Source organism: Larus michahellis, chromosome 10, assembly GCF_964199755.1.
Source record: "Larus michahellis chromosome 10, bLarMic1.1, whole genome shotgun sequence".
Lineage (NCBI taxonomy): Eukaryota > Metazoa > Chordata > Aves > Charadriiformes > Laridae > Larus > Larus michahellis.
The window spans coordinates 5,244,502-5,258,571 of NC_133905.1; the positions used below are offsets into that span (position 1 = coordinate 5,244,502).

Consider the following 14,070-nt stretch of genomic DNA (forward strand, 5'->3'; position numbering starts at 1 on the left):
GGAGTGGAAGGGGTGGGAAAAGAAGTTCTTTATAAGTTTTTACAAGTTATTTTTTATATGAAAAGTGGCCTACTGAATGGAGTGTGCCACTGGAAAAGGGTTGATGGGTCTCCATGGGGCCATACTTCGAGTTCTCTCACTTGTATCCGTAGCACCAATTAATGAGCTAAAGAACACTGGGACCTGGAAATCTCACACAATAAAGGAAAACAGCAAAGCGCAGGTTTGAACCCTGCTGAAGTGTGGCAGCTAAATCCCGTTACTCTTCTGAGGAGGCCCCTTGGTCTTAATCGGACCCTCTGGAAACCTTTGCTGCAGCCCTTGGTGGGGGCCAGCTTTAACAAGGAACATTTTCTGGGGGTCCCTCTGAACAAAGGAGATTTTCTACAAGATCGCAAAGCTTCTACAGCTTTAACCACTGAGGTACCACAGTGCCGCAGCCAGACCGACTCTTGGCAGCACAGACCTTGTGAAATTCGAGAGGGGTAGGAGACATGATTTCCTGCATCTCCTTCTCAATCTTCTTCATGTCCAGGTTCCTCTCGTTCTTCTTAGCAGGGGAGCTGTTGCCCTCAGTCTGTCCGTCACCACAGCTGGAGTTTGCTTTCCTCAATGGGCTCAGTCCCGATGGGTTGACAGAGTCCAGGAGCAGCTTGCTGCCCTCCAGGCCCAGGTTGTGCACGCTCCCTGTCATGATGGATGCCTGTAGGGCAAGGGCACAAAGTCACTCTGCTGAGCCAGCAGCAGGAGGAGATGGATCACACGGCAGCAACAGGGGAGCACGCAAGCGGCACAAACAACAGAGGGGCACCCTTGTTCTCATTAATCAGAAAATAAGTACCAAGACGCTTTTCCAGTGAGCTATAAAAGCCATTTCCAGATCTCAGGAGCCTGCTGCCAGATATATTGCTGACCTGCTGTGTGCTCTCCACCCCCACCCCAACATGAAGCTTTATCTCAGAAGGAAGCATTGGTGAAGCACCTCCTTGCTTTTTGATGACCCCTTCTACACAAACAGGGCCAGGCAGGCCTCATCTTGTGCAGGAACCTTCTTGGTAGTCAAGAAGGATAAACATCCCCATTTCAGGAGGTTCCCAGAGGAACCAGCGTCTGCCTGGCTCTCCAGCCTAGCCTTGCAGGCTGCAGCTCACCATCAGCATTGCACGGTGCTGGCAATGGCCCAGAGAAGTCGATACTTGGGACTCCACTGAGGCCAATTCAGCAGAGAAATTAGGATTTTATCTGTCAGTAAATGGGAGCTGTCACCAAGCAAAACTGAGTTAAAAATATGAAATTAAGTAGTGTTTAAGCCTGGTCATCCTTGATGGCATCCATTAAAAAATGCCCCTAAGTAGATTCTACTCCATTTGGCAATGCTTTTCACTAATGAGATTACATTGATCAAAGCTAACGAAGGAGTCAAGAATCCAGTCTGTGGAACCTCAACTGGCTCCAGGTCACAGAGTCCATTTAAACGGCATAATGAAAACTGTCATTTCAAAGTTCAGGCTCCAAGGGTCTGCAGTCCCATTAAATGTCAAAAGGTAGAAGAAAGAAAAGGAAAGGTAGGGAGCAGATAACAAAATTCTGCAATGTTAAATGTGGCAAGTCAAAGAGCAATTGCTCCTGTGCACAGGGGAAATGTCGTCTGACTAAATCTCTAATCAAGGCCCTCCAGCTCTTTGCTCCAAGCTGGAACAAAGGCAAATAAAGCAAATTCTGGTAGCGGTGTAAAAATGCCAGCCCCACCCACATTATCCCAAATAGGGATGGAAAAAATACAGAAAACCTTTTAGCTTTGTACTTTTCAGGTCTTCACAAAAAAAAAAAAAAAAGACTCAATCAGCTCAAGTTTGGACAAAACTCAAATACCTGCTACATGCTGGAAGGACGTTGACTTACCACATACTTGAATACAGATTAACAAACGGCGGCACAGCCAACCAGGGCACGTTTGGTCACTGGCCTCAGGCAGCCTCAGCACCCCCCAGGACACCGTGCCGTGCCATACCAACACCAGCATTGCAGAGCCCGTGAGGAGAACACAAAGGTCTGTGCACGTTGCGCTCCTGTCCTCCCTCATGCGCTGCAAATACCGTAACCGGCCAGTGCCCAACAGCGTTCAACAACTCCTCTGTCTTCAAGGCATTTAAATACTCCTTGCAGCATCATGAGCAATTTGCTAGGTGCTTTGGGTTAAGCGCAAGCAGCAGAAAGAGCGATTAGAGATTTCTCCAGCCTGTGGCTGCCCCACGTTATTTTTCCCCGTGTCTTGGCTGCCCTCGAAGCAAAGTGAGGACGTATGCTCCGCTAGACATGCTGGGAAAAGCCTCTTTCTACCCATACCCCGTAGTCTGGGAGTGGATCGCTATTGTGTTTGAACCTGTTCCCAGGCTACCTTTGGTCATTTTGCACGACTCTCATTCTTTTCCAAGAGCAGATCATGAAGGGTCAAATATTTTAAAAAATAATAAAAACGTTTAAAAAAAAAAATAATAATAAAAAAAAATCTGTGACTGACATAACATCACAGGAGGCCAGGAGCTGGGGCTTACAAACCTGCGATACAGCAAAAGGCCCAATGAGCATTGCACATCCCCCCAGCACACCGCAGGAAGGATGGGCACGCGGAGAGGGAGGAACCCATCAGTGGCACTTCGGATTCAGCAAAAGGGGAGTTGAAACCCATCAGAATTCTGCTAAAAACACAACACTTCCCTTTTGTCCCCAGAACTTTCCAAAATATTCTAAAAGTCCGCTAAACACAGCAAAACCCTAGAGGTGCTCAGCTTTTTGTAAAATTTCTTTACATTTTTAAAAGCATTGCTATAGCTTGTCAAAGCTCCAAAGCCTTCAAACAGCATGAATCAAAAGCCCACGCGTCTCTGCACCGCGGATCCCTACAAAAGGAAAAGGATTGGGCAGAAAGACGTTTTCTCTCTCCTGGCATTTCACAGTATTCCAGCAAATCCCTTCTTTTACATTTAGATGCCAGCCATTAAGCAGAAAAGAAATGTTCATGCATCATTTCAGAGGGGTACTTTTTCTTCAGCAGTTCAGAAAGGTTGACAGCGGCTGCCTAAACTCATTTCTAAATACTTTCAGCTCCAGGAAATAAGTGACCAAGGGAAGAAGTTCTATTTTGTGGGGGCTGGGGTTTGGAGATTTTGTGGGGGTTGTTTTTTTTTTAAGTCAGCATTTTCTTAAGCAGTTAGGATAATAAATACACCGTTTCATGCTTCAGCACAATAAATTTAATTGACTTTTCCTCCCCCGCTTACAGCTGCTAAGGATCAAGGAGGAAAGAACAATTAGTAAGTCCCTTGCCACCATATAGACCAAAACAAGACTTTCCTTTTCCACTTCCAATTATTCAGAAATTGCCTTTTTTTCTCTGAAGCCTAAGCGATACGCAACTGGGCATAAAAACAGTCCCACTGGGGGTGATGGAGGGCACAACCCAGCGAGCTCTCCCCAGTCCTCTGCACCCAGAAGGCAGAGGGAGAGATGAGCTCGCGGGGTCCTGCTCCTTCTTTTGGGCTGCGGGAGCTGAACCGGGTTGGGGGGGGCAGGGAGCAGCACGGGTCCCATCCTGCCGGGCAGGTTGGCTTCCCCCTGCTCGACAGTCTCGAGGGAGGCCTTTATTTGCATCCCACGGCTTAGAAACCCAGGCTCCTCATCCTATAACCGGACACAATAACATGACCTCCAAAGCATTTTGGATAAAGAAAAGAGAAAGTGGTTTGTGAAGAGAGGAAACACCTTTATTTCTGCAGGAAGCAATTCCTTTCTCAGATTTTTCCACGGGGAAGTCTGGCTGAAAAGCTTCCAATTACCTATTTCACTGAAACAGTTTCCGGCAGAGTGACAGCTGAATGCAAGATCTATGTCAGGCCTGTCTGTATTTGAAGTAAGCCAAGGCTTCAAGTCCCAGTGGGGTTTATGGGCGCTCCTTTTACTCGGCCTTTAAGTGCTTTGGACAGACAACATCTTTCCAAGCAGAGGGTTTACCGTTTGATAGGGAAGGTTTGCCAGCAGTCACGTGAAGACTGTTGGCCAGCAACAGTTTGCAAAAAGAGCGTGGAGTTCCTGATGGGTAAGTCATCAGGGAAAAAGCGCACGCAAGCAACTGTCTAATGAGACGCAGTTATCCATTAGCACAAACACTGACATGGATTAAGCTCAAACCCTTCTTCACACCACTGGCAGCACAGGGATGCTACGAGCAATTAACAGATCTGGGGAAACACTCTTAACATTTACGGCAAGAGCAAAACAGTCAGACAGGCAGCAAACTCAGAAAGTGCTTTACCTCAATCTCCCTCAAAAGTTCAGACTGGCCGCATGTTTCCAAATCCTCCAAAGCTTCTCCAAAAACACGCCAAAAACTATCCTCGTGAGTGGTCTCAAGGCCATTTTGGCGGTTGGGGTATCTGTTGTAACGTAGGAACCAAACATTGTCAGCACTCTTCTGCAGCGGGATGAAAGCCGCAAGGCTACAGCAAGTGTCTCACCAGTAAAAGCAGAGACTTGAAGAGTCTTCATATACAAAAGCAAACAATATGAACTTTTCAGACAAGAGTCCGAACACGAGACCTCCATGCATTTACTAACGGGGCAAGTGTCTTTCAAAGGAAGAATTAAGTTGGTGTAGTAATGTCAAAGTTCAAAGGGTAAATTAAAAAGTGCCTGTAGGAAGATTGTAGGTTTAGGAAGACGTTTTGGTGAAATAGAGAAGTGAAAGAAAAAAGGATGCGTTATGGGTAAACCAGGAGCCTCAGAGACTGTTAGTACAAAGGCTGATGGGATAGAGCTCAGATCTGAGACACAGAACACCTGAGAAGAGAGAGAAAAACACAGAGGGTAACAGACATGGTGAGAAAATGATAAATACATTAGGTCTCTATGAGAGTAAATAATGCAAAGATGTATATAAAAATGATTGCCCTGGGCTGGACAAGTAAACGCACACCACAGCCAGTAATATCGACAGTGTCATGCATAACCCATACAAACCGAGTTTCATTTGCTTTGGGATGGTCAAGGAGCTGAGCCATCACTTTCAGGAGGTCTCTTTTTTTTTTTTTTTTTTTTTTTTTTTGCTATATAACAGTTATGGCACTTACAGCCATGTAAAAACTGCCACCAGTTCTGCCTACAACAGAGAGTAAGGACAGAGAGAACTTCTCTCAAGCTGGTACAAACGCATGTTAACGTGAACACCGTGTACGTCTTGCTGGGGCTTCTGCAATTTCCCACCTTGGCAGTTTCAGCCATCCAATTCTTGGATTTCTAAAGCAAATAGCATTTCAACATGCTGAAGTCCTCTGAACAAGCCAGAGAAGTAGGTGACACTGGACACTGCTTACCGAACACCAGACTCTGTGCAAAACTCAGCCCGTCAGCGCTCAGTTTAACAGTCACCTCTTGAAGGAAATTCTCTGCGGTGTCAACTCAAGGTCATGATAAACCCACTAACGTGTCATGGGGAGAGACCTCAAGGGGACAGTGACATTCGAGCAGCCCTAATGCATCTTCTACGCATCTTATTAGGAGCTGCATGGACAAGGCTCCACCTCTGCAATATCTGGCAGCATCTCGCATGGCTTAATGGTCATCGGCGCCGCAGATGGGAAGGGACACTCATCCACCAGAGCCACTTAGCAAAGTCAAAACATTTTACTTGAGTACAAGACAAAGAAAGGTTGGCCTCCATTAAATATATAATGACCCCTTGGGCTATTAATAGAGCTTTTTCCAGATCTCTGTTAACTGAAAAGCCTTTAGCACACGCTTTGCTTTTCATCCACTGGTTTAAATGGGAGTCTGTAGCAGGCATAAACTCACACACACATGCTTTTGTTCCGTATGGGATCATGGCCTGCCTGGAGAGAGCAGTATCTGACACGGCTTATTGTATTTTAAATCCACCCCCTACCTTTCATCAGCTTTTAAAGGACAGTAGCCTTTACACCAAGCAGAAAGGTCAAAAAAACACCCAGCAAGACTTCATAAAAACAAACCAAAATTTCCCCCCAAAAGGAATTTTCGGTTCTTTCCCCTTACTCATTTCCTTCCTCTGCTCCCAGGTTCCCAAAGAGGCAAACGTCCCAGTTACCAGTTTCTTGCCTCTCAGGTCAGCAACATAACAAACACATCCAGGACGCGGATGGATCAGTACAGGCTCTCGCACCAGTGGGTCAGCAGGTTTTTCCAGGCTAAAGGCAGTCGGGGTTAGAGACATTTTGTTTTTCTCCCTAATAAAAAGGGCTCAGCGGCATGAACCGTTTCACTTGCACTTTGACATCAGGGCTCGGAGCCCTCATTAGGGACACGCGGGGCTTCGAGCACTCGGATTTGTGAACTTCAGCTGTCGGCGGCCTCGCTGGCAGGGCCACGAGGGATCAACGACCTCTGTGAGCTGGCTCTCGCTGAGAGGCAAAACAAGAACAAAGTCTCCGCCGCTGCCAGCCTTCCTGCCAGTTTGATCATCTTTAAATAGGTGGAAATGGCCATGAGATGTTCTAAGGGTTTTGTTTGGACAAACAAAAGTTAAGGAAAAAAATAAGAAAAAAATAAAAGAACCGACAGTAACAACACGAGACACACAACCATGGGGACTCTGGAGGATGTTGAGGGGAGGGTTAGTTACGAAGCAACGGGGCTTTTCCACCATGTGTGGCTCAGTGCCTCTGGCCAGGGCTGATCCAGCAGCATTTACATCCAAAGCAAGGGGCAGCTGCAGCCTCCTCCAAAGTGTCAGGGGGTGTTGCAGGATTTCTCCCATGCTGGCTGAGCCGGGGGATTAACTCGATCGCATTCACTCAGCGTGGCTTTGTTTGTGGTGTCGGAAGGGCCAAAGCGTGATGGAGAGAGACGTCCAGCCACAGCTTTAGGAGATTTTAACTTGGGCATGCGACCTCATACTGGTCCTCCACGAGCTTTGGTTGGCCTTTTTTACTCCGTGGCATCGAGCTGTCACAAAGCTGCACCCTCACTTGAAAAAGTCTGGCCAACACACGTGGGGACAGCCCTGGCCATATCTATTTATTACACCTAACCTATGAAAATACTGCAGCCTTTACATGGCAGGAGTTTGAGACGTGGTAAGAACCTGTGGTCCATGCAGCTGAGACCGGCCTAACTCCAGACACAAATGTCACCTGGCCACGGCAGAGGTGCCACAGAGCTACACCCAGGGTAACCCGGCAACGTGGAGGTGGTTCACAGAGCAGGTCACCACCCCGGCACCCCTCCCCAGGGCTGCCCAATGACAAGATGGCGACATCACTTGCTGCTCCATCACATTCCCATGCCCCCTTGCCCCTATGCAGTGACACCCACATTTGCAGACGTGCCTTCCTGCCTCCTCCCACCCCTCCGTACCTGCTGGGCTTGTCCCAGTCATCTTCACTGAAGCTTCCATCCATGTAGGGGTAGTTTTTCCTGGGGTCCCCCGGAGGGGTGCTGCTCTTTTGCCTGCTGTGTCTCCATTCGTGTGGATGGAGGGCAATGCCCGCAGCCTGAGGTATGTACGTACCTAGGGAAGGAAAGAGGGGGTGGAGAGAGAGAGGGTAGCACCTGGTCAGAAAATCCAAATGGAGTAAGTCACGCTGAGCCAGGAGAGCCTCCTTGCCAAGTCCCAAACCTGAGCCCGTATGGATTGCATACTGCTTCCGTCTCAGTCATCCAAAAGGGGTTCCTCTTCCCATCTCTTCTTGCTTTAACCAAAGTAGCTTCTCAGCTTGTCATAAGATGCACCATTTCTCCTTTGCTCTCCCATTTCTGAGTAGTTTTGTGGTGCGGGTCCGGCATTCACAGACCTGGGACTACATATACCCACAGATGCAGATCCTACCCCCAGGCAGCTCCAACCTTGGTTAATGGCTCCTGTTTCCACACTGAACCCAACAGAAATTGTGCTGTTGAAGCAGCCACCTTTACATACAGCGAGTCCTTCAAAGGGTAAAAAGAAATTGCTATCAAGCTTCCCTCAGCGTGCCCAACCCCTTTAGTTTTGAAGGATTTGGAGGCCTGATTTCTATTAGGAGAAAAAAACAAACAACATATCTTCGTTTAGATTCTCAACTGTCTTAGGGACTTAATGGACAGCACAAAAAAAGTAATAGGATATAGAAGGATAAAGCGATAGGATATGCAGCAAAGAAATTGCATCCAGAGCAGCCAGAAGCAACAGCCTCCCTCCAGCAAGTGTCATGGTGCTGAAGATACTTGCTGGTGGTCACCAGCTCCAGTGTCCTCAGCAGTGGTAAATGAGGAAGAGCCAGCCCTGATCCCAACAGCTGCCAGCCAGTTACCGCAGCCAGCAGAGCCCTCCCGTGCCTTCGGGATCAGCTGGTGAAGGTACAGAAAACTGCGTCAAGGACAGGGGTGTGAGAGGCAAGGAACAGGAGGAAAAACTCTGCTCGCTTGACAGAAGGGGAGGCTCATCTGTATCACATTTGATAGGAGATCAATACGGACCGTTAGGATGAAATGAGGCAAGTTTCACTATGTCTGCCCCCATGGGCTTTTCTGTACTGCTATGTCTTACTCCAGAGATGGAAATCCATCACTACCAAGACACAAGATCCCCAGGTCTCACGAGGAGCTGCCGGGACAGAAACCTTCCAAAACAGACCATTCCTCAGCAGTGTCAGCGCCATCTGAAGTAGAAATAAATCTCACAAGTCCCCAGCCCACCTCCTGCTGCCCATTCAGTGTTTCAGAGAAATCCTCACAGCCTTTCCAAGAAACACTGTACACTTCCATTACATGCTGTGCCAAGTGAACAGGAAGAAGTAGCAGAGAAACACATAATTAAGGGAGACTTGACCTCCCAAACAGCTAAGAGCACTGGAAATACCCACAGACAACGCCAGCACTTTGAAAATGCCAAGGCCTGTTATTTCACTTAGCTGAGTGTTTCCTCTGTGTGTTTTTAAAGGTTAGACTGCTCTGGAGAGAGCCCCAGAAAAGTCCTTGCCAACATCTTACGGCAGTCAGGAGCGTTCGCTGCCCGCCAGAGCAGAACAAGGTCCCTGCATGCAGGTCTCTGCAGGGGGTGGGCAGCAGGTTTGGGCTGGGCGCAGGGGGCCTGGGACCACGGGGGTACGTGTGCAGAGCTCTCACTTGCGTGCCACTGGTTTCATCTCCTCCTTCCAGGGCGATGGGCTGGATTCCTGGGATTCAGAGCCACCTGGTGGCATGTTCCCACAAGGCCCAGCACAGCTCCCTCGCCCAAACCCTTCCTTGAGCGGTTTCCTAAAGCTGTGGATGAGCCTAAAACCTACAAGGCTGCAGAATCCAATCTGTAGTTCTCCATTTGGGGTGTAAAGCCCAATCTCCGTGTTCTGTGCAACTCAGGTCTCCCTGCATCCTGTCTTCCCTGCCCATCCCATGGGTGACCCTGCGTGTCCTTCTCCCTACGCTGCAGCATCCCTCTTCCCAGCCAGCGCCAGCACACCACCATGCAGCCACATGCAATTACCAGGGAAGACAAGCGAGCCCCTGAAGCAAAGTTGCAGTCTGTGGATGTTGGGCAAGTTGGCATCAGCCCCGCTCCCCGGGGCTCTGTGCTCAATTACTCATTCTCAATTTACCGGTAAAAGCAATCGCTTTGCTAAATCCAGTGTCCAACTTGTGTTAACGTTCAATTAGATGGAGAAGGATTGCAGTATCATGAAGGCCAGGGGATTCCTCCTTAATGAAGCCTCCAGTCCCAACTGCACTCCTAAATTAAGACTTCAGGCCAACGGAGGCTGAAGGAAGATGCAGGCATGGTGGAAGAGACACCCGTGCAGTGCTGTCCCTTCAACTTGTCTAAGTCAAAGCACAGAGGGCACAGGCACGCGCCTTGCTCAGCACATTGAAGGTGCTTTGCAACGGCCGTCCTGCGGCATCCCGCCCTGTTTTCACATTCTGTTCCGGACAGCAGTCTTTTCACCAATTTCCTTTTTCAGAGGTGATTCAGGGTTTTGTTTTGTTTCAACACGGGCTAAAACTAGTTTACGTCACTAAATCTGGACTGGAATAACTATTTTCCAGTGCTTTTCTCCAAGTAAAAAAATCTATTCCCATGACTAGAGCATCCTCCATCCCAATTCCATATGTCTGCCAGAAGCCACAGCTGAATAAACCTGGCCTCAAAGACATGTGTTCATCTGATCACTCACTAGAGACCTAGAGACACTTTCTTGTAGTATTACCTTAATTATTTTGTTAAGTGAGTGCTTCTAGTCACAAGACATTCTTGTGGATTTTTAAAACATCCTGAAGAGGATTAATATGTCCTACACGGCTTCTCTGGAGAATTAAAAGTGAGCTATGGACCAAATACTCTGTAAGACATATGGCCAGTGAATGCTTCCTCCGATTATGTGAATTATAAAGTGCTGTAATGGTTTTGAAAATGCTGTGAACACTATGATGCCATATAAGCCAGAAGAAATGTGGCAATAAAAACCTAGAACAGATACATCAACTCAGAGCACCACATGAGTACATTTTAAAATACATTTTGTTCCTTGCTGGAAGTGAGAAGCCATGCAAATGCGGTCAGACCACAGGCCTTGGCTCACGTTCAGTCTCCAGACAGGTTTGGAGGCTCTGCCTGTCTTCACCTTGGCCCAGAGACCCCTAAGAAAAGACAGCCCTGGCTTACCTTGGCTTCCATACCCAGCATCAATGCCGGAGCCATCCCAGGACTCCATGGCACTGTCCACGCTAGGAATTGTGGTGGAGTATATCTCAGACAGCTTGCTAGTTTTCTGGGAGTCCGTCAGCTCATCTTCTGGGTCGCTCACTTCATTTATACTCCCCGACTTCTTGGGATAGGATTCTGAAACCAGAACATGCTGCTTTAGCAGGCACAAAGAGAAAGCCTCAGGGAAAGGCTAATGCTGACATGGGAGCAAGCCCAGGTACTGTAAGTCTTTTGAAATACCTCTTTAGCTCTTCAAAAGTAGCTGAGAAAGGCCTATAGACTGCAGTTGAAAGAATTTAATGCAGTACTCCTAACTCAAGCCAAATCAAGAAAAAATGACTTTCTGAGTTTTTAGCAGGTGGAATATAAGGAGCAACCACCGGGATTTGCAGATTCCCAAATACGAGAGAGTCGGGACCTAATCTCAATTCACTAGCACATCTTCTTATGCCTTTGGAAGCTTCCTCCAAACAGCCCTGCCCAGAGAAGTGTTGGCCTCTGCAAGCAATAGCCCATAGCTTCTCTGGATCTCTCCTTTTGACTCAGAGCGGCACCTAGTCCGGGTGCTGGCTGCAAACTTTCTGCTAGAACCAGATGTTTTAATGACATTCCAATGACAATGCAACCTGGTCCCGAACTACCGCAGCTGAAGTTATAGCCCCCTTCCAAAACCGCACAACCTCGTATCAAGCCAAGGCTCCTCACCACCCCTCCAGAGGCTCCCATGCAGTCTCACAACAACAGTGGAATTCCTGGGCCAGGTTTTTTGAGGCTGAATTTCCCCTGATTAGTGATTGGAAAGTGGAAAGCTGAATGTGGATGATGAAGCTCAGACCTTCCCTTTCATTATTTTAGTAATAATAGGCCCTTATTATCGTTATATCAAATTCCCTTTCAGGCAATAGCTGTGCAAGGAATGGTTTCTCAGCACAAACATTTCTTTGTACTGAATATTTTAAAGTCCTCGTTGATTAGATATCCTGTTAGCCATCCACACGCTGGATCGCTGGCTCGCAGAGGCCGGGATAAAAGGCCCTCTGAAAGTCTGCGTTTGTCAATGAGGACAGGTTATTTTACCAAACAAAGCCCAGTGTCCTGAAAGTCCCTATTTTCCAAGCATTCAGAAGATTGCTCACCATGATTAACTCAAGATTACCTTGAAATTTCAATTACACCTGCTTCACTCTCAGAATGATTAACGAGTCTCCAACTGGCACTTGCATGTCAATTATTTCAGCAAGTGGCTGTGACAATGTTAAGTGCCAGCAGGGTGGAGGGCGAGGGGGGCAGGGGAAAAGTATTTCGGACCAAGGATCCAGACACTTGGCTGCAGGGAACGAGACAGGGGTTTCTTGAAGGGAATCAGTTCCCCAGTTCTACCTCTATTTGTGAAGTTCCCACTCCCTGCCCGGGCTCCCTCCATTCGTGAAACAGGCGCATTGTCACACGCTCGCGAACTGCTTTGAGGTCTACAGAAGTGCTATGTTTAAGAGCGATGCTACTTTTTCAGATGCAGGACAGACATCCCATGGGCCACGCTCGCTTGGAAGAGCGTTATCATTTGATTTCTTCTAAATTCCACAGCACCATGGGCCACTGGCTGGGTTGGTCCAGCTAAATCTAGAGACCACAGAAGCATAGCATGAAAAAAGACAGAAAGCGCTGGGTGTGGGGAGAGAGAGAAATGCAACCAGAATGCACCCGCTGCTTTCTGTACTTGATGAAAAAGCCCGTTTGGCTGTAATCAGGCAGTCAGGGAGAGAAGTTTGCGTGTTCCCTGGTTTCACCAACCCCCTTTCTATCCCCCCCCAAAAGTGGCCTGCCTGTACTAAGTATGCTCCTGCTCTTTGATGCCATGTCAAGAAGAACAACTTCAAAGCCACAGGGAGCTTTGGCAGGGAAATGAGAAGGGTTTTTCTAGAGCAGATGCTTTGAAAGATGATCTTAGGACCCAAAGCCCGGAAAAGGGGCATAAAAGATTTATTGCCAGTCACTTTCAAAATGTTGAATTAAAGGTGGGGGTTTTTTTCATGGATTCTACCAGCTCAGAATCCTCTTGTTCATTCTGGGGGGTTATATTTAAAAAAAAAAAAACAAAAACAACAACCAAAAAAACCCCAACACAATCCTGCACTCTTCTACTTTTCAAAGCAACTTCTTCACTTCTGTGTGAAACACCCACACAGACAGGGAACGGCACCAATGGCACATGGCGTCAATCTGAAAAAAAATTATCACTACCAATAAACCTGCTGTCTGATCTCTTCCCAGTACCACAGAAAGCCCCTGGGATGCCCTTTTTTTTTTCATCTGTGAGTCAGAATTTCGAAAAACACCCACCTTTTCCCTCTGTCCCCAGCCATGCCCCTGAACACGCTGCCTCGTCTCACCTTCCACAACACGTGAAGGAAAACCCACAGCACCCAGGGTCCCTGCTGGGGTGCGCCTTCGCCCTCCCACCCCAAACCAGGCTCCCCAACTCACTCTCCGTCTGCTTCTTGATCTTCAGAGTGACCGTCTCTCCCGCCATCTGCAGCAGGTGAATGGCTTCGCTCAGCGGTTTGCCCTTGAGGCTCACGTTATTAATTGCTAATATCCGGTCACCGATGTGGATGGCTCCAGTTCTGGAGAGAAAAAAGCGCTGTTAGAAACTTCAGAGAAGCAATTTGCCTCTGCGAGACAGGCCATTAAGTTGTCGCTTGAAGCAGTAGCATATTAACTCTCAAGCACTTTCAAATGTGTCTTGGTTTCCCCTAGGTACGCTGTATACCTGTGATTTCCTCTTCATCACCACCACCAGGAATCCGGTTCCACTCCCCCCATCTTCCACCTGTGCAAATACCAATAAGCACAGGAACATATACACTCCTCAGGTCCCAAGGCCCTCGGGAACCGGGACACAGGAACATATACACTCCTCAGGTCCCAAGGCCCTCGGGAGCTGGGACTGCAGACCAGTTTACAGTCTAAACCTCTTCAAAGCAAGGGGGGGGGTCTACATGCTAAAAGCACAAGCATTTCCAGTGTGCGATGTCCACCGGTCGTCACACATGGAACCCAAGGGTATGTTCACACTGACGGAAAGAAATGATGAGACAAACCTAGACACCCATTGAAAAAAACCCAAACCGGCTCAACACACACAGATTGCGTGTGCAAGCATGAGCTGAACCAGTTGCAGATCAGTTCATGATATGTTTAAAGCTTACACCACTGCGACTTTCTCCATCAGGACCAGCACTCTAGAAGAGGTTACTGTGTGTTATTGCACAGCCGCGTTCCAGCACTGGCTTCTGCTCCCAGCTAAATAAATCCTCAGCCTTCAGCAACAGCCAGGAACAAACTAACAAGTCACAACAATTCTT

General features: G+C 47.9%; 1 protein-coding gene across 3 annotated transcripts in view; it reads right to left on the bottom strand.

Moving 5' to 3' along the window:
- Positions 1–14,070, bottom strand: part of GRIP2 (glutamate receptor interacting protein 2) — a 295,620-nt gene that overhangs the window by 6,330 nt on the left and 275,220 nt on the right. For all 3 annotated transcript variants that reach the window (XR_012589345.1, XM_074602775.1, XM_074602776.1), the window contains exons 18-22: positions 13,190–13,329; positions 10,664–10,840; positions 7,387–7,540; positions 4,313–4,433; positions 467–703 (exon numbers count right to left, since the gene is read on the bottom strand). Coding sequence is in view for 2 of the 3 variants with exons in the window: in XM_074602775.1 (XP_074458876.1) it covers positions 467–703; positions 4,313–4,433; positions 7,387–7,540; positions 10,664–10,840; positions 13,190–13,329 (829 nt within the window). In the remaining variant the exon portion in view is untranslated. The remainder of the gene's footprint in view (positions 1–466; positions 704–4,312; positions 4,434–7,386; positions 7,541–10,663; positions 10,841–13,189; positions 13,330–14,070) is intronic.